Source organism: Salmo salar, chromosome ssa11, assembly GCF_905237065.1.
Source record: "Salmo salar chromosome ssa11, Ssal_v3.1, whole genome shotgun sequence".
Classification (NCBI taxonomy): Eukaryota; Metazoa; Chordata; class Actinopteri; order Salmoniformes; family Salmonidae; genus Salmo; species Salmo salar.
Window position 1 is genome coordinate 69,759,514 of NC_059452.1, and position 20,365 is coordinate 69,779,878.

Consider the following 20,365-nt stretch of genomic DNA (forward strand, 5'->3'; position numbering starts at 1 on the left):
GAGAAATTAACATTCAATTCTCTGGCAACGGCTCTGGTCGACATTCCTGGTCAAAACTGCACATTTTAGAGCGTGACCTTTTATTGTCCCCAGTTTAACCAGCTTCTTGATATGCCACACCTCTAGGTATCCACATCAAGATGAAGTCAAACTAATAAATCAACCTAACAACTACACACAGAAGCTCTGACTGTCCTAAACTTAAAACACCCAGAACACACCCAGAGACACACCATCCAGGTAGGTACACTACATCTCTTAAATATATAGTACTTGCACATTGCACACCATTTATTCTAGCTTTTACTATTTACCACACGTTTCAAACTGTGCTGTGGTTCTCAATAAAACGTTAGGATGAGTGTGTGAAACACGCGAAGAAAGTGAAAAACAAGGATTGAAGTGAGGGCGAGAGTTATTTTCCTATAAAGTCTCATGGGTGGGGGGGGGAGAAAGCCAGAGAGCGAGAGAGAGAGCGACTTTCTTCTGAGGTGATAAGGGGCTTTTAGCATTCAGCTAAAGTCCTGAGTCAGCGCTTCCCTCTTCCCAAAACACAAAACTTAATTATTAATAATAAATACTTGCCTTATCCCTACCCCTACTCCACAATCCTTCCCTCCCCAACACTGCAACCCAATCATCAGAGAGAGATTGGCTCTGTTTTCCTATTACCCGTAGGGGTAATGACCAAATTCTCACCCCTTGATTTTGGTCTGGAACCAAATATTCAACTCACTCCTCGCGTTGCGTCCTGCTAAAAACTGTCCCGCCATGCCAACCGAGCCCAACAAGAGGAAACTCGAACAGCATTCAATCAAATCGTACCGCTGTACCCCTCTCTTCCTCATCATCCTGCCCCATCTGCATATTTTCAGGTGGAAGCTGGTGAATTATTCAGAGTGGATGCTCTCACAAATGTTGTCACTACGCTGTGAGCTCATTTCAATGATGTGAGAGGGGATTCCGTGAACAGTTAGAGCCAAAAACAAAACCTGGCCAATTCTAAAAAGGTCACAGCTAGTTCTGCCAGAGAGCTGAAGACATGCATTAGCTCCCCCAACTAATGCTTAGTATTTAGTTCAGCGGGCTAACACAATTACGGTTTGTTGTTGTTGGTGGGCAGAGTGATTCGTGACTGGTGAGCTGTGTGAGAGGTGACTTGTGATTGGCTGGAGGGTTACCCGCTTCTCTGGAGTCAGGCAGCATGCTGGCCCAGCGTCGTGTGATGTCGATGTAGAGGATATCCACAGTCGCCATGGAGAAATGACTGTTGCTCAGTTTACAGTTCCTACACACAGACAGATAGTATGGTTTTATGTAGCCTACTGGTTTCATTGAGTAGAAAAAGCACAACACACCATACCATTGGCATCCAAGAAGCGGAATTGCTTGATACAACTGACCAAATAGGTTACTTATTAAAAAGCACCATGCCAAGGAACTAGTTGACAATAAGTACACACGCATACCAATGTAAGCTCTCTGACTCTGTGTGTAGGGGTGAGGAAGAGGAACTAGTACCTGATGAAGGTTCTGAAGCCAGTGGGCCCCAGGCGCATGTTGCCCTTGACCCCCAGGAAGCGCAGGAAGAGGGCAGTGATGCGCTCCACGGTCCGCAGGTAGCTGAACTGCTTGGTGTACTTAGGGAACACCTGCTTCAGACACATAGAGGGCAGGACACGCCCCTCCTCCCCAGTCCCCCTCACTGGTGACCCCAACATCTCCTCCTGCTGGTGCTCTGGGTAGGACCTGGGGGAGGAGAGGGGGAGGGTTATTGATGGGAAGTGGGTGTATCCACTAGATTCACCTATTCTACGGAGGTCAGGTGTGTGTGAGAGTGAGTGAGTGAGAGAAGACAGAGATAGATTGAGAGAGAGAGGTTATTTAGGGGAATTGTGTGTTGATAGGAGGTGATCTATGAGTGAATAAGAGCGGGTATCCATCTTGTGTAGACGCCTATAGTGATGTAACACTGATGCGTGCCTGACCCTATGTACCCAGGCAGCAGGGCTGAGTAATGGCCTCTATAGTCCTTCTGGACATAGGAGCATAAGGCCAGCCTAATGAGTCAGCTGGTATACTGGAGAGGGAAAAGAGAAGAGAAGAGAAGAGAAGAGAAGAGAAGAGAAGAGAAGAGAAGAGAAGAGAAGAGAAGAGAAGAGAAGAGAAGAGAAGAGAAGAGAAGAGAAGAGAAGAGAAGAGAAGAGAAGAGAAGAGAAGAGAAGAGAAGAGAAGAGAAGAGAAGAGAAGAGAAGAGAAAAGAAAGAAAAAAAGAAAGAAGCTGGACAGGGGAGCCGGAGGAAAAGGAGGACGGAAGGTAAGGATATATGGATGGAAGGTTTCACTGCGCTCTGCCGGGAGATTAAATAATCTGTCTATACAAGCACTGTGCTGTGGCTCTTCACTGGAGCAGATAACACACTCATGCCTGGCCCACACGCACGTCGCAAATGTCACCTAAAAGGCCAGCAACCAGACGGACTACAAACAAGACAGAAACTAAGTGGTGAAGAGAGGAAGATGCTAAGCTCTCCTCTCTGTTCCTGGGCCTTACCCAGACGTCTAGGCCTGTCTTAGCGGACCAAGGGAGAGGAGGAGAGAGAACAACATAAGATTCTTATGGTTCAAGGATAAACAAAAGCAATTATTTTTGAATTATGTTAATGTGATGCAGGCCACACGCCTTACTTTCAATTAGTCCTTGAGGCAGGGGAGGAAGAGGGGCCCGAAGGGAGGAGAGAGAGGGCCAGAGAGGACAGAGTGCAGGAGTTCATCCCACCATCCTTCTAGCGGTGCTCCCATGTACTCAGAGAGAGGGACCAGGGGTCTACCACCAATGGCCCACTGTGGCGAATCATTAGGATAATGCACCCACTGCCCGCAGCACCCACACAGGTAAAAGAACCCGCACGCACACAGAGGACAAATGAGGTAGCACTCTCAGCACTCTGGTTTAAATTGCTGTAGGTTATATCTGTATTCCTCTCCTATACAATGGCTGAATATGCTGAAGTAGGCTTGTGTTTAATGAACAAAGGACAACGTCAACAGAAATGTAAAGCCAATCCGGAAAACCAGTCACAAACACAACTAAAAACAGGGGATCAGAGTACCACTTCCCGAGAACAAAACATTTGAGCTTACAATGCAATCTCTAATCCTCACTCTCCCCGCATACCACCTCACCTTCATCTCGACAGGATACTGACTTGTCCAAATCAGCAGCACATTGGGGAAAAACTGTAAATGTTGTTAAAAACATTTTGCTGTTCTGCTCCTTTAGTCGAAGTGGAACAAATCCCTCACACGTGTTCTAGCAGAGGAGACGAACACAACTCGCCCTTCCAGAAGCTGTGTAAGAACTTAGTCTTTCTTAACTTCCTTCTTTCAGAGGTAGGTGGTTAAGTGCTAGCTCTGCTAGGTAGTTAGGAGTTTTGGGCTGCCCTGGTTAAAGACCTAAGAGCAGGTTAATATACATTCACACATGCTGGAAGGAGACAGGGGAGCTCCAGGGATGTACAGTATCTCACAAAAGTGAGTACACCCCTCACATTTTTGTAAATATTTGAGTATATCTTTTCATGTGACAACACTGAAGAAATGACACTTTGCTACAATGTAAAGTAGTGAGTGTACAGCTTGTATAACAGTGTAAATTTGCTGTCCCCTCAAAATAACTCAACACACAGCCATTAATGTCTAAACCGCTGGCAATGCAAGTGAGTACACCCCTAAGTGAAAATGTCCAAATCGGGCCCAATAAGCCATTTTCCCTCCCCGGTGTCATGTGACTCGTTAGTGTTACAAGGTCTCAGGTGTGAATGGGGAGCAGGTGTGTTAAATTTGGTGTCATCGCTCTCACACTCTCTCATACTGACTGGTCACTGGAAGTTCAACATTTACCTCATGGCAAAGAGCTCTCTGAGGATCTGAAAAAAATAATTGTTGCTCTACATAAAGATGGCCTGGGCTATAAGAAGATTGCAAAGACCCTGAAACTGAGCTACAGCACGGTGGCCAAGACCATACAGTGGTTTAACAGGACAGGTTCCACTCAGAACAGGCCTCGCCATGGTCGACCAAAGAAGTTGAGTGCACGTGCTCAGCGTCATATCCAGAGGTTTTCTTTGGGAAATAGATGTATGAGTGCTGCCAGCATTGCTGCAGAGGTTGAAGGGGTGGGGGTCAGCCTGTCAGTGCTCAGACCATACGCCGCACACTGCATCAAATTGGTCTGCATGGCTGTCGTCCCAGAAGGAAGCCTCTTCTAAAGATGATGCACAAGAAAGCCCGCAAACAGTTTGCTGAAGACAAGCAGACTAAGGACATGGATTACTGGAACCATGTCCTGTGGTCTGATGAGACCAAGATAAACTTATTTGGTTCAGATGGTGTCAAGCGTGTGTGGCGGCAACCAGGTGAGGAGTACAAAGACAAGTGTGTCTTGCCTACATGGTGGTGGGAGTGTCATGGTCTGGGGCTGCATGAGTGCTGCCGGTACTGGGGAGCTACAGTTAATTGAGGGAACCATGAATGCCAACATGTACTGTGACATACTGAAGCAGAGCATGATCCCCTCCCTTCGAAGACTGGGCCGCAGGGCAGTATTCCAACATGATAACGACCCCAAACACACCTCCAAGACGACCACTGCCTTGCTAAAGAAGCTGAGGGTAAAGGAGATGGACTGGCCAAGCATGTTTCCAGACCTAAACCCTATTGAGCATCCTCAAACGGAAGGTGGAGGAGTGCAAGGTCTCTAACATCCACCAGCTCCGTGATGTCGTCATGGAGGAGTGGAAGAGGACTCCAGTGGCAACCTGTGAAGCTCTGGTGAACTCCATGCCCAAGAGGGTTAAGGCAGTGCTGGAAAATTATGGTGGCCACACAAAATATTGACACTTTGGGCCCAATTTGGATATTTTCACTTAGGGGTGTACTCACTTTTGTTGCCAGCGGTTTAGACATTAATGGCTGTGTGTTGAGTTATTTTGAGGGGACAGCAAATTTACACTGTTATACAAGCTGTACACTCACTACTTTACATTGTAGCAAAGTGTCATTTCTTCAGTGTTGTCACATGAAAAGATATACTCAAATATTTACAAAAATGTGAGGGGTGTACTCACTTTTGTGAGATACTGTATCTGTGTGTCCTATGTGAGCAATTCAGAAACACTCAGCGTTGGCTGTGGAGGATATTCAGCAGTGTTGAGCAGAGCTGTTGCGGCAGAACAATTAGCGTTGAGTTCTGAGTGGCCTACTGCTGCTCGGGAGAACAGAGAGCGCTTGACATTCATGACTTAGACAAAGAATGTAGAGAGAGACACACACCTCATCCCTCTGCTCGCACAGACTAACTGTCATGTTTCTATGTCAGACTCAGTTTGAACCCATTCTGTCTCAAGACAGTTCTCTAGGAATATCTTTGTATTTGACGTTACCTATTCGATTTGACCTTTATGCATTGCGTGCCACGCTTTGATGAATGACAGAGAGCAGAATAAGGCAGAGAATAAAGACAGAAGTGAAAAACATACAGTACCAGTTGAAAGTTTGGACGCACCTACTCATTCAAGGGTTTTTCTGTATTTGTACTATTTTCTACATTGTAGAATAATAGTGAAGACATCAAAACTATGAAATAACACGTATGGAATCATGTAGAAACCAAAAAAAAAAAAAAAGTGTTAAACAAATCAAAATATATACTGCTCAAAAAAACAAAGGGAACACTTAAACAACACATCCTAGATCTGAATGAAAGAAATAATCTTATTAAATACTTTTTTCTTTACATAGTTGAATGTGCTGACAACAAAATCACACAAAAATAATCAATGGAAATCCAATTTATCAACCCATGGAGGTCTGGATTTGGAGTCACACTCAAAATTAAAGTGGAAAACCACACTACAGGCTGATCCAACGTTGATGTAATGTCCTTAAAACAAGTCAAAATGAGGCTCAGTAGTGTGTGTGGCCTCCACGTGCCTGTATGACCTCCCTACAACGCCTGGACATGCTCCTGATGAGGTGGTGGATGGTCTCCTGAGGGATCTCCTCCCAGACCTGGACTAAAGCATCCGCCAACTCCTGGACAGTCTGTGGTGCAACGTTGCGTTGGTGGATGGAGCGAGACATGATGTCCCAGATGTGCTCAATTGGATTCAGGTCTGGGGAACGGGTGGGCCAGTCCATAGCATCAATGCCTTCCTCTTGAAGGAACTGCTGACACACTCAAGCCACATGAGGTCTAGCATTGTCTTGCATTAGGAGGAACCCAGGGCCAACCGCACCAGCATATGGTCTCACAAGGGGTCTGAGGATCTCATCTCGGTACCTAATGGCAGTCAGGCTACCTCTGGCGAGCACATGGAGGGCTGTGCGGCCCCCCAAAGAAATGCTACCCCACACCATGACTGACCCACCGCCAAACCGGTCATGCTGGAGGATGTTGCAGGCAGCAGAACGTTCTCCACGGCGTCTCCAGACTCTGTCACGTCTGTCACGTGCTCAGTGTGAACCTGCTTTCATCTGTGAAGAGCACAGGGCGCCAGTGGCGAATTTGCCAATCTTGGTGTTCTCTGGCAAATGCCAAACGTCCTGCACGGTGTTGGGCTGTAAGCACAACCCCCACCTGTGGACGTCAGGCCCTCATACCACCCTCATGGAGTCTGTTTCTGACCGTTTGAGCAGACACATGCACATTTGTGGCCTGCTGGAGGTCATTTTGCAGGGCTCTGGCAGTGCTTCTCCTGCTCCTCCTTGCATAAATGCGGAGGTAGCGGTCCTGCTGATGGGTTGTTGCCCTCCTACGGCCTCCTCCACGTCTCCTGATGTACTGGCCTGTCTCCTGGTAGCGCCTCCATGCTCTGGACACTACGCTGACAGACACAGCAAACCTTCTTGCGACAGCTCGCATTGATGTGCCATCCTGGATGAGCTGCACTACCTGAGCCACTTGTGTGGGTTGTAGACTCTGTCTCATGCTACCACTAGAGTGAAAGCACCGCCAGCATTCAAAAGTGACCAAAACATCAGCCAGGAAGCATAGGAACTGAGAAGTGGTCTGTGGTCCCCACCTGCAGAACCACTCCTTTATTGGGGGTGTCTTGCTAATTGCCTATAATTTCCACCTGTTGTCTATTCCATTTGTACAACAGCATGTGAAATTTATTGTCAAGCAGTGTTGCTTCCTAAGTGGACAGTTTGATTTCACAGAAGTGTGGTTGACTTTGAGTTACATTGTGTTGTTTAAGTGTTCCCTTTATTTTTTTGAGCAGTGTATTTTATTTTTGAGATTCTTCAAAGTAGCCACCCTTTGCCTTGATAGCTTTGCACACTCTTGGCATTCTTTCATGCAGCTTCACCTGGAATTATTTTCCAAGTCTTAAAAGGAGTTCCCACATATGCTGAGCATTTGTTGGCTGCTTTTTCTTCACTCTGCGGTCTAACTCATCCCAAACCATCTCAATTGGGTTGAGGTCAGGTGATTGTGGAGGCCAGGTCATATGATGCAGCACTCCACTCTCTTTCTTGGTCAAATAGCCTTTACACAGCCTGGAGGTGTCATTGTGGGTCATTGTGTGGTGAAAAACAAAGCGCAAACCAGATGGGATGGCGTATTGCTGCAGAATGCTGTGGTAGCCATGCTGGTTAAGTGTGCCTTGAATTCTAAATAAATGAAACAGTGTCACCAGCAAAGCACCATCACAACTTCTCCTCCATGCTTCACGGTGTGAACCACACAGAGATCATCTGTTCACCTACTCTGCATCTCACAAAGACACGGCAGTTGGAACCCAAAGTCTCAAATTTGGACTCAGACCAAAAGGACCGATTTCCACCGGTCTAATGTCCATTGCTCGTGTTTCTTGGCCCAAGCAAGTCTCTTCTTCTTATTGGTGTCCTTTAGTAGTGGTTTCTTTGCAGCAATTCGACCATGAAGGCCTGATTCACGCAGTCTACTCTGAACAGTTGATGTTGAGATGTGTCTGTTACTTGAACTCTGTAAAGCATTTATTTGGGCTGCAATCTAAGGTGCAGTTGACTAGTGAAATTATCCTCTGCAGCAGAGGTAACTCTGGGTCTTCCTTTCCTGTGGCGGTCCTCATGAGAGCCAGTTTCATCATAGCGCTTGATGGTTTTTGCGATGGCACTTGAAGAAACTTTGACTGACCTTCATGTCTTAAAGGATGGACTGTCATTTCTCTTTGCCTATTTGAGCTATTCTTGCCATAATATGGAGTTGGTATTTTACCAACTAGGGCTATCTTCTGTATACCACCCCTACCTTGTCACAACAACTGATTGGCTCAAACGCATTAAGGCAAGAAATTCCACAAATTAACTTTTAACAAGGCACACATGTTAATTGAAATGCATTCCAGGTGACTACCTCATGAAGCTGGTTGAGAGAATGCCAAGAGTATGAAAAGCTCTCATCAAGGCAAAGGGTGGCTACTTTGAAGAATCTCAAATATATTTTGATTTGTTTAACACTTTTTTGGTTACCATGTGTTATTGCATAGTTTTGATGTCTTCACTATTATTCTACAATGTAGAAAATAGTACAAATAAAATAAAAAAAACTTGAATGAGTAGGTGTGTACAAACTTTTGACTGGTACTGTATAGTCTGTCCTTGTGAGCTTACGAATGCTGCAGATGTGAAAAGCAGAGAGCGAAAGAGAGAAAGAGAGCTTTACAACTATACTATTCGACAGGCCCAGAAAACAGCAACGACCAATTATCCACTCAACATTTTTTTCATTAGTTGACTGTTAATACAGTCCCAAAGTGTTGTGCATGTCATCAGTCAAGTTGTCAAGATATTGGACTTTCAAGAAGCAAAGTGTCACCAGCCACATCATCAAAATGATTTTCCCCTTTAAATACGGCTCATCTAGGAGAGAAATGATGACATTTCTTGTCCAAAGAAAGTGTTGTCTGACTTTGTTTCTACAAACTGGAAAGTAGATTTACCCTGGATGATTATGTGCGGGTGATGGTAACAGGGTGGAGGCAAGAGAAAGAGTGCACAATAGGTTGAGCAAGAGAGGGAGAGAGAAAAGGACAGAGAAGCTAAAAAAAATTGTGGAGAAATAGGAGAATGGATAGAGTGCAGAGGAGCGATTAGGGTCTACTGTTGGTGCATAGTAGGGCTGAGAGAGAGAAAGAGAGATGGAGAGGAGATAATGTCTGTCCATTGGAAAGGGTAACCACTAAGCCCTCACAGTGCTGAGCTACAGCAAATCAATGACAGAAGAAAAAACCTCATTCCCACCCTTTATCTGTCCACTCTCCTGTCATCCACTCCATCTCTCCCTCCCATATCCCTTTCCATCTCTCGCTCTCCCTCCCACATCTCTCCCTCTCCACTGAAATTGCTGTGGTGGTAGCAGCAGAGTGGCCACATAACTCTTAAACCTGCTGTCACACTGCAGAAGGGGGTTTAACCAGCAGCTAGCGTTTCCAAAACACTCCCTGCCAAGCCAACCGTAGCCAGCTAAGGAGCTAAAACAATCTATATTCCACTTTCTCACAGCAACTTTGTGAATCTTCACCCTCCAGTAACCAACGTGAATACAGAGGCGAGAAAGTAGCATTGATCAACAACTCTGTTGTTGTTTACTAAAGTGTGCAGCTGACTGATTTTCTACTTCTGAATCGGAGCCTTCACTGGATGGGAAAAGACGGATTTAAAGATGAAATGCAGATTCAGGCTGAAGCATCCCATTGAAGTTGAATAGGAGTGTTGGGGAAAAAGAGTGATGACGCAAACCATCTCAATTGGGTTGTGGCCGTTGGTGTCGACCGGAGTGGTGTAAAAGCTCTCTGGAGCAGTGGAAACGCGTTCTCTGGAGTGATGAACGCTTTACCATCTGGCAGTCCGACGGACGAATCTGGAGCCCGAGGACAGCGGTGTTGTCCGAGAGCTTGTTGTTGTTGTTGTAGTTGTAGTAGTAGTAGTAGTAGTAGGATACAGCGTGAAGAGGATAGGGGAACTCACACAGCCCTCACGCAGCCCTAAGTGAAGTGGCTTTTAGTCAGGTAAAGCTTCCCCGGGCTGACAAGGTACAAAATCTGTCGTTCTGCCCCTGAACAAGGCAGTTAACCCACTGTTCCTAGGCCGTCAATGAAAATAAGAATTTGTTCTTAACTGACTTGCCTAGTTAAATAAAAGGTAAAACATAAAAAAAAATTAAATGTACATTTAAAAAAATTAAAAAAAACATTTTAAACAAATAAAAAATATAAATAAAAATTTGAAAAAAAAAAAACACACACACACACATGCACACACACCTTGTTCCGACTCAAATCGCCCTCGCCGACGGCACAGGACACACGTCGTTGCTCACCGCGACACACCTCAGCTCACCGTAGCTCAGTGTAACACCGTAACACAGTCTGTGCTGAAAGATTAATGTGCTAGGTGAGAGTGCTGCATGTCTGAGTGTGTCAAGTGATACCATCAAACCTCTCCATTCTACCTCTCTCTGGGTGTCGGTCGAAGCGTAATTATTCATCCTGCCTGTCTAGCTCTCTCACTCCCTCCTGTCAAACCTCACCAATGTATTTCCCCGCTCTCTATTTTTTACTTTGCCTCTATATTTGACTCCAACTCCATCATTAAGTTTGCTGATGACACAGTGGTAGGCCTGATCACCAACAATGATGAGACAGCCTATAGGGAGGAGGTCAGAGACCTGGCAGTGTGGTGCCAGGATAACAACCTCTCCCTCAACGTGATCAAGACAAAAGGAGACGATCGTGGACTACAGGAAAAGGAGGACCGAGCACGCCCCAATTCTCATCGACGGGGCTGTAGTGGAGCAGGTTGAGAGCTTCAAGTTCCTTGGTGTCCACATCACCAATGAACTATCATGGTCCAAACACACCAAGACAGTCGTGAAGAGGGCACGACAACACCTATTCTCCCTCAGGAGACTGAAAAGATTTGGCATGGGTCCTCAGATCCTCAAAAAGTTCTACAGCTGCACCATCGAGAGCATCCGGACTGGTTGCATCACTGCCTGGTATGGTAACTGCTCAGCCTCCGACCACAAGGCACTACAGAGGGTAGTACGTACGGCCCAGTACATCACTGGGCCAAGCTTTCTGCCATCCAGGACCTCTATACGAGGCGGTGTCAGTTGAAGGCCCTAAAAATTGCCAGACTCCAGCCACCCTAGTCATAGACTGTTCTCTCTGTTACCACACGGCAAGTGGTACCGGAACACCAAGTCTAGGTCCAAAAAGCTTCTTAACAGCTTCTATCCCCAAGCCATAAGACTCCTGAACAGATAATCAAATAGCTACCCAGACTATTTGCATTTATACATTTATTTTTTTACAGATAGCCAGGGGCCACTCCAACACTCAGACATAATTAACAAACAAAGCATGTGTTTAGTGAGCGCCAGATAGGGATGGGCAGTAGGGATGACCAATGATGTTCTCTTGATAAGTATGTGAATTAGACCATTTTCCTGTCCTGCTAAGCATTCAAAATGTAAATGAGTACATTTGGGTATCAGGGAAAATGTATGGAGTAAAAAGTACATACTTTTCTTTAGGAATGTAGGGAAGTAAAAGTAGTCAAATATAAATAGTAAAGTACAGATACCCCAAAAAACTACTTTCATGTATTTTTACTTAAGTACTTTACACCACTGGTGTTCGATGGGGTTGAGGTCAGGGCTCTGTGCAGGCCAGTCAAGGTCTTCCACACCAATCTCGACAAACTATTTCTGTATGGACCTCACTTTGTGCACGGGGGCATTGACATGCTGAAACAGAAAAGGGACTTCCCCAAGCTGTTGCCACAAAGTGGAAGCACATAATAGTCTAGAATGTCATTGTATGCTGTAGCGTTAAGATTTCCGTTCACTGGAACTAAGGGGCCTAGCCCAAACCATGAGAAACAGCCCCAGACATTATTCCTCCACCAAACTTTACAGTTGGCACTATGCATGGGGCAAATAGCGTTCTCCTGGCATCCGCCAATCCCAGATTTGTCCGTCGGACTGCCAGATAGTGAAGCGCGATTCATCACTCCAGAGAACGTGTTTCCACTGCTCCAGAGTTCAATGATGGCGAGGTTTACACCACTCCAGTCGACTGTTGGCATTGCACATGGTGATTTTAGGCTGCTCGGCCATGGAAACCCATTTCACGAAGCTCCCGATGAACAGTTCTTGTGTTTACGCTGCTTCCAAAGGCAGTTTGGAACTCGGTAGTGAGTGTTGCAACCGAGGACAGATGATTTTTATGAGCTTCAGCACTCGGCGGTCCCATTCTGTGAGCTTGTGTGGCCTACCACTTCGCAACTGAGTCGTTGTTGCTCCTAGACATTTCCACTTCACAATAACAGCGTTGACCGGGGCAGCTCTAGAAGGGCAGAAAGTTGACGAACTGACTTGTTGGAAAGGTGGCATCCTATGACAGTGACACTTTGAAAGTCACTGAGCTCTTCAGTAAGGCCATTCTACTGCCAATGTTTGTCTATGGAGTTTGCATGGGTGTGTGCTCAATTTTATACACCGGTCAGCAACGGTGTAGCTGAAATAGCCAAATCCCTAAATTTGAAGGGGTGTCCACATACTTTTGTATTTGTGAATGTCTCTATTCTACATCCTACCTTTCTATGTGCCATCTTTTCTACATCCTACATTTCCTACATCCTACCTCTCTACAGCGTCTAAAGCTGCCTGCTGTTATAATCCACTCTGGTACGTTTGGTTACGGATGTACCTGCACCATCTGCTGAGTAAGCAATGTCTTAGTTCCCCAAATGATGCTGAAAACACATTGTTTTCCTACAGTTAAAGAGAGTCCCTGATCATCGTTTTAAATGCATTCTGGAACAGTAAATGTTGGATAATTAGAGGTATGCTGAGAGAGTGAGCAGTTATTACTCATTAATAGCCAGCCAGAGCAAGGATGAGGAAAACAGAAGTGTATCCATTCCAATTCCAGTGAAACCAGGGAAAACTGCAGAGTTGTTCGAGTTGTTATTGCTTTCCTGCTAACATTGTTATTGCCTGTTCTGTTTTGAGCACACTACATCCCCTGGGAGAGAGAGAAGTAGAGAGATGAACAGTACCAGAAGCTATGGATGGATGGTAGTAAGATCTAGGCCTGTATTCACAAAGCATCTCAGAGAAGGAGTGCTGATCTAGGAGCAGTTATGCCTTTTAGATCATAATATTATATGGACAAATCCCGGATCAGCAATCTGAGACGCTTTGTGGATATGGGCCCTGGCCTTAGAACCACCTTCAGGGTGGGTTTGACACACAGATGTGACCTCACACTAATCTCGCTTGGCCACCCTGCATTACATTGTTCATTTGTTCCCGTGACGATTCCCGAATCAAAAATGTCTCCCATCCATTTTTACACTTCATTTATTTGAATTTTGCAGATCATTACTGTAAATCAGACGTGTTTGGCTGCTGTGGATGGTATGGAGGGGGAGGAATGAGCTTGTCAGTGCGGCTAGTTCAGCATATATCAGATGAAGACATCAGCAGCAAGTTTTGGCCGCTGTTGCCATAGCTGCGTCACGTAGTTTTCTTAACGATGGGTTTGATAGGCATAGAGTTGATAAACACAGCACATGACACACACACACACACACACACAGTGACTCAAAAAAAAGAAGACATGATTAACGTCTTCTCATTTTGTTCACTGTATCGCTCGGCGCTGCACTGATTGCGTGTTTTAGCAACACATCAAATCTAAAATGGCTAAATTAATAAGCATTAGCGCTAGCTAGTTGGGGATAATTAGCGTTTTCCACTACAGGCAGCCATCGGACTCTGTCACACTCCATCTGCACAGCTGACAACACATCTCCACGCAATCACGGCCTCACCTGCCTGACACGATCGCTCACATTTTTGTTCCCGCCTGGCAGAAAGCAGGGGGAGTGTGTACTGTGTGTGGGTGCGTGCGTCTTAGCAGAATACATAAAGGGAACCAAAGCAATTTGATTTGTTGTGTCATTTTCCACTACTTTATAGTTTTCAGCAGATTTCAGCAGACTGAAACGCTAAATCAAACAGAATTGTGGGCTAGAAGACAATCCGAAACTCTTGACGGCTTAAAAGCAACTCAATACTCCCGTCATCTGATATAGAAAACAAGTGGGCTAAGGCAGAAATGACGACAAGGGAATACCAATGCCAAACACCATGACAACTGAAGGTCATAGCTCTCCTGGTAGTAGGAACCATTGTCATTGGTTGTCATTGGTGTCATACATGATATCTATGGCAGTACTGTAACTATGGCATTACACCTTGTTGAGGAAAATAATCCAGAAATCACTTTACTTGTTCAGTTTATTTTCAGCGAACGACTTCACAGAAAGTATGAAATCACTCATAAAATATGAAAATACTGCCCTATTCAGCTGTGATGTACGCTTCACTCACTTTTGTTCAACGGGTTACCAACATATTCAAATAGACATTTTTTCATTATTTTCATGAATTAATTAATTAATTATTTTCATTATATTTCATCCGTCTACGAGATATAGCCCCGACACAAATATAGGGTTTACTACCCAAGCCAGCTGGTCGTTTGTTCTATCGGTTTGGTGGCCATGATGGCTGCCAACATTCTTATCTCTTGCTCGCTAGCTAGCCAACTTTGGCTAACAAAGTTAAACAGTGCTTCCAGAATAACATCAAAGTAGCTGCATTTACATTTAAGCTGTTTTCTAGTGATTTTTTAATATATATTTTTTTAGGGGGGGGGAGACATCCATAACAATGAGATGATGATGCACGATTTCACCTGGCATAGAACACTTGCTCTCTCGCCAGGCCACTGTTCAGACGAGATCGCCAACCACACAGCTAACACAATCACTTCAAAATTAAGCTGGAATGAAAGCAAATTAGCTGCATGTTGTGTTTTTCTATTGATATTTCTTTATGTACATCCATTAAAAAAAAATTATGCCAATTCATGATTTCGACTGGCTAAGAAAAGCTGCCAGCCTGTTTCTTGTCCCGACACGTTGGAGATCAAACTTCAATATTGAAACAAACGTTGCAAACGTTGGAGACAGACGGCAAGTTTATTACAAATCTCTGCTGTTGAAAACCAAATGCTAGACGAAAAGAAAATGGAAGATAATGTCTTGATGCTTTTTACAGTGTAGATCTAGTATATAAACTGCCTGGCTGAGCTGAAAAGACAGTGGATTTAACAGTCAGATGGAAGAGAGTAAAATAGGCATTTCAACATAAGGTTTAGCTGGTGGTAACTTGTGGAATAGACACCGGCTGGAATGCGGTTTTAACCAATCAGCATCCAGGTTTAGCTCCACACCTGTTGTATAAAGAGCAAGAGATATGCAGCGAGGATGATCTAGAATTATAGATATTATACAGGATTATATCAATAAGGTCCTGGTCATGAATATGGTAATAGCTGAAAGGGCATTATCCCCCAGCAGATATTCCTCTCACAGAGGAAAAACTGCCTGATCATAGAAGATATGTGACCGACCGGCTCGATTCGGTCTTATGTAGCAACATGCTAAATTGTATTTTATTTTATTTTTTTACATTGGATAAAAGTAGAGACTCAGAGATATACCATTTTCTATCATACACTACAGTTGAGGAACAATGGGAAAGTAATTCTGCTTTGAATGTTGATAAACTTGTAACCTCACATTTGAGAAAATGGCCCTTGAATGTTTTGGTACCTACTGGAGAGCTCTTCTTTGTCTACACCCATTCAGCATTGTTCACACCCTCTTAAGCTTTAGCCCCACCCATCTCTTTAAGGATTCAAATGTGAGGCTATGTACTAAACCAGTGGTCACCAACCTTTCCTGAGTCAAAATGTATGCAGAGATCTACCGCTCAGATTTTTTATTAACATGACTTAAGAAATGTAAGCCTATGCAACATTAACCAATTAAAAACAATACTGTAGCAGTGATGTTTGTGCAGTAAGCGATAAGTCCAATACATTATCACCACATACTGGCTTTGCTTGAATTTACCTGCCAATGCATTGTTGTTCGGGACATTTAAAAAATATATATATTTCCAAATTTGAGGTAGGCTATATGATCACACCGGTAATAGATCCATTGTTGTATTACTTGTGAGGCACAGCTGAGTGAGCATACATTAAAATAATTAGCTTTTAATTTTACTGGGCTGATGGTGCCTGCATCTGATGATCAGTCTCAGCGGAGGAGAGAGCAGCAGACTGAAGGTCCGTCTCTCAACATCCCTCCACTCTCCCTTTCCTCCACTGACACTGACCAAAAAGGGACACCGTCTTCCAGCTGATAGCGAAACTCGAGTCGCACCGCATTACATCTGCCTCATGCACAAACTCATGTTGTTACTCCTATGAACAGAGAAAGGGAAATATCCCTTGATATAAAAAAATAAAGACCCAAGCCGCTAATAATAACAAAAACAACGCAAACCAAAAGATACACTTTCCTACTCATTCATTATTGCTGCACTGCTTGTTGTAGCGCTGAGTGGAAATAGGAAGAACGCGCATTTTATGGCTTATAAAAGTGTTGAATACAAAGTGTTGACAGTGCTGAGTAAGAACTTAAACATGAACTCACTCATAAAAACAGCAGCTCTTTGCTGTATTCGTTGACAGTCTCTCTCTAGTCATGGTTTTACACGTTTTGAAATCTCACAGTATCAATGTTGCCATAGCTTTCTTTTATGCCTGCTACGTTACTGCAGACTCGGTCATCTGAGCAATCTGATTGGCCAGTGGTGACATAGTGCACTTGATTTCCTTTCCAGGCCCACCGGGAAGGCAGAGCTTGTGCCTTCAGACACATGAAATGGCAACAGTTTGCCCACCTGGCACGCAGGGCAGCTGAATTGGCTGCACCTACTATCAACAGCCTGAGACTAATAAAAAAAAATAGGAACACAAGGCTTTATTGTAGGGTTTCTTACAGAAATGTTTGGCGATCGACTAGAAATGACTTGGAGATCGACAAGTCGATCACGATCACCTGTTGGTGACCACTCTATTAAACAACCAAAGATTTCAAGATTAACAGCTGGTTTATACCACGGGTGTGTTCCTAAATGTAATCTGGAGTGCCAGAAGGCGCTCTGGGTTTGCATAAACTCAGATCCGTTCGTAAATTCAGAGCGTTTCACTCTCGGAGCGTTCAGAGCGCACACTGGATGCTCTGAATGAGGTGTAGGGTTGATTCGAGCGTTCTGCCCTAACAGCAACAGTCAAGCACCCAAGCTAACTGGCTAACGTTGGCTAGCTACCTCCAGACACAAATGAGAGAACAGCTCACTCTGACCATTTTACTCACCGCAAGAGAGCTGGTTAAGATGTTATGTTATCCAGAGCGTTGGTGAATCCAATGTTTACTGACACCGGCCATATTCAACAGGTGTTAGGTGTTTCGTAAATTTGTCAGTTATTCTGCGCTCCGGCACACTCAGACAAGAGTGCTCTTAAATAAAGTAGATCACCAGAGTGAATTTACCAGCTACGTCGATTGACAGTTGTCGCAGTGACATCGTAAACATTCTATTGAAATAGTTACTTGCATTGTGGAGTCTTATTTTTTAGACATGTAGCTAGCTAGCTAAACAATGAAACATAATCCCAACTAATAACGTTACCGCCCTGCATGAATCTGCAGGTAGCTAACCAAAAGGGTTCAATGTCAGCTAGCTAACATTAGGCTATAACTAAACTCAGCAAAAAAAATAAACATCCTCTCACTGTCAACTGCGTTTATTTTCCGCAAACTTAACCTGTCTGGGCTAGGGGGCAGTATTTTCACGGCCGGATAAAAAAAACGTACCCGATTTAAACTGGTTACTACTCTTGCCCAGAAACGGATATGCATATTATTAGTAGATTTGGATAGAAAACACTCTAAAGTTTCTAAAACGGTTTGAATGGTGTCTGAGTATAACAGAACTCATATGGCAAGCCAAAACCTGAGAAGATTCCATACAGGAAGTGCCCTGTCTGACAATTTGTTGTCCTTCTGTTGCATCTCTATCGAAAATACAGCATCTGTGCTGTAACATGACACTTTCTAAGGCTTCCATTGGCTCTCTAAAGCCGCCAGAAAGTGGAATGGGGTGTCTGCTGTCTCTGGGCAAAGTACAGCAGCAGAGTTTGTAAGTGGTCAGCCTGGGGACAGTGAGACTGAGATGCACGTTCACAAGATTTCTAAATTTTTTTCTTTCAGCCTTTGAATGAATACAACGTTGCCCGGTTGGAATATTATCGCTATTTTACGAGAAAAATAGCATAAAAATTGATTTTAAACAGCGTTTGACATGCTTCTAAGTACGGTAATGGGAATATTTAGAATTTTTTTGTCACGAAATGCGCTCGCGCGTTACCCTTCGGATAGTGACCTGAACGCACAAACAAAACGGAGGTATTTGGATATAACTATGGATTATTTGGAACCAAAACAACATTTGTTGTTGAAGTAGAAGTCCTGGGAGTGCATTCTGACGAAGAACAGCAAAGGTAATCCAATTTTTAGTTTAGTGAGCCCCAAACTTGGTGGGTGTCAAATTAGCTAGCCTGTGATGGCCAAGCTATGTACTCAGAATATTGTAAAATGTGCTTTCGCCGAAAAGCTATTTTAAAATCTAACATAGCGTTTGCATAAAGGAGTTCTGTATCTATAATACTTAAAATAATTGTTATGTATTTTGTCAACGTTTATCATGAGTAATTTAGTAAATTCACCGGAAGTTTTCGGTGGGTATGCTAGTTCTGAACATCACATGCTAATGTAAAAAGCTGGTTTTTGATATATATATGAACTTGATTGAACAAAACATGCATGTATTGTATAACATAATGGTCCTAGGAGTGTCATCTGATGAAGATCAAAGGTTAGTGCTGCATTTAGCTGTGGTTTTGGTTTTTGTGACATTTATGCTTGCTTTGAAAATGGCTGTGTGATTATTTTTGGCAGGGTACTCTCCTGACAAATCTAATGTTTTGCTTTTGCTGTAAAGCCTTTTTGAAATCGGACAATGTGGTTAGATTAATGAGAGTCTTATCTTTAAAATTGTGTAAAATAGTCATATGTTTGAGAAATTGAAGTTATAGCATTTGAGGTATTTGTATTTCGCGCCACGCGATTCCACTGGCTGTTGACTAGGGTGGGACACAAACGTCCCACCTAACCCAGAGAGGTTAACATGTAAATATTTGTATGAACATAAGATTCAACAACTGAGACAAACTGAACAAGTTCCACAGACATGTGACTAACAGAAATGGAATAATGTGTCCCTGAACAAAGGTCAAAATCCAAAGTAGCAGTCAGTATCCCCTCCTCATGGACTGCACCAGATTTGCCAGCTCTTGCTGTGAGATGTTACCCCACTCTTCCACCAAGACATTCCTGTCTTGCAGGAAATCACACACAGAACTAGCAGTATGGCTGGTGGCATTGTCATGCTGGAGGGTCATGTCAGGATGAGCCTGCAGGAAGGGTAACACATGATGGAGGAGGATGTCTTCCCTGTAACGCACAGCGTTGAGATTGCCTTCAATGACAACAACCTCAGTCCGATGATGCTGTGACACACCGCCCCAGACCATGACGGACCCTCCACCTCCAAATCGATCCCGCTCCAGAGTACATGCCTCGGTGTAACGCTCATTCCTTCAACGATAAACGCAAATCCGACCATCACCCCCGGTGAGACAAAACTGCAACTCGTCAGTGAAGAGCACTTTTTGCGAGTCCTGTCTGGTCCAGCGACGGTGGGTGCCCATAGGCAACATTGTTGCTGGTGATGTCTGGTGACGACCTGCCTTACAACAGGCCTACAAGCCCTCAGTCCCACCTCTCTCAGCCTATTGCGGACAGTCTGAGCACTGATGGAGGGATTGTGCGTACGGACATTGCAATTTATTGCCCTGGCCACATCTGCAGTCCTCGTGCCTCCTTGTAGCATGCCTAAGGCACATTTCCGCAGATCAGCAGGGACCCTGGGCATCTTTCTTTTGGTGTTTTTCAGAGTCAGTAGAAAGGCCTCTTTAGTGCCGTAAGTTTATAACTGTGACCTTAATTGCCTTCTGTCTGTAAGCTGTTAGTGTCTCTTACATCTAGACGTTCCGCTAGCGGAACACCTGCTCCAATGATGGGCGTGGCGCGAAATACAAAGTCCTCGAATATCCGAAAACTTCCATTTTTCAAACATATGACTATTTTACACCATTTTAAAGACAAGACTCTCCTTTATCTAACCACACTGTCCGATTTCAAAAAGGCTTTACAGCGAAAGCAAAACATTAGATTATGTCAGCAGAGTACCCAGCCAGAA

General features: G+C 44.2%; 1 protein-coding gene across 2 annotated transcripts in view; it reads right to left on the reverse strand.

The window, feature by feature from the left end:
- LOC106562979 (tubulin polyglutamylase TTLL11-like) overlaps positions 1-20,365 on the reverse strand; it is a 52,799-nt gene that overhangs the window by 2,808 nt on the left and 29,626 nt on the right. For both annotated transcript variants that reach the window (XM_014128145.2, XM_045689884.1), the window contains exons 8-9: positions 1,522-1,749; positions 1,182-1,288 (exon numbers count right to left, since the gene is read on the reverse strand). In XM_014128145.2, the coding sequence (XP_013983620.1) occupies positions 1,182-1,288; positions 1,522-1,749 (335 nt within the window). The remainder of the gene's footprint in view (positions 1-1,181; positions 1,289-1,521; positions 1,750-20,365) is intronic.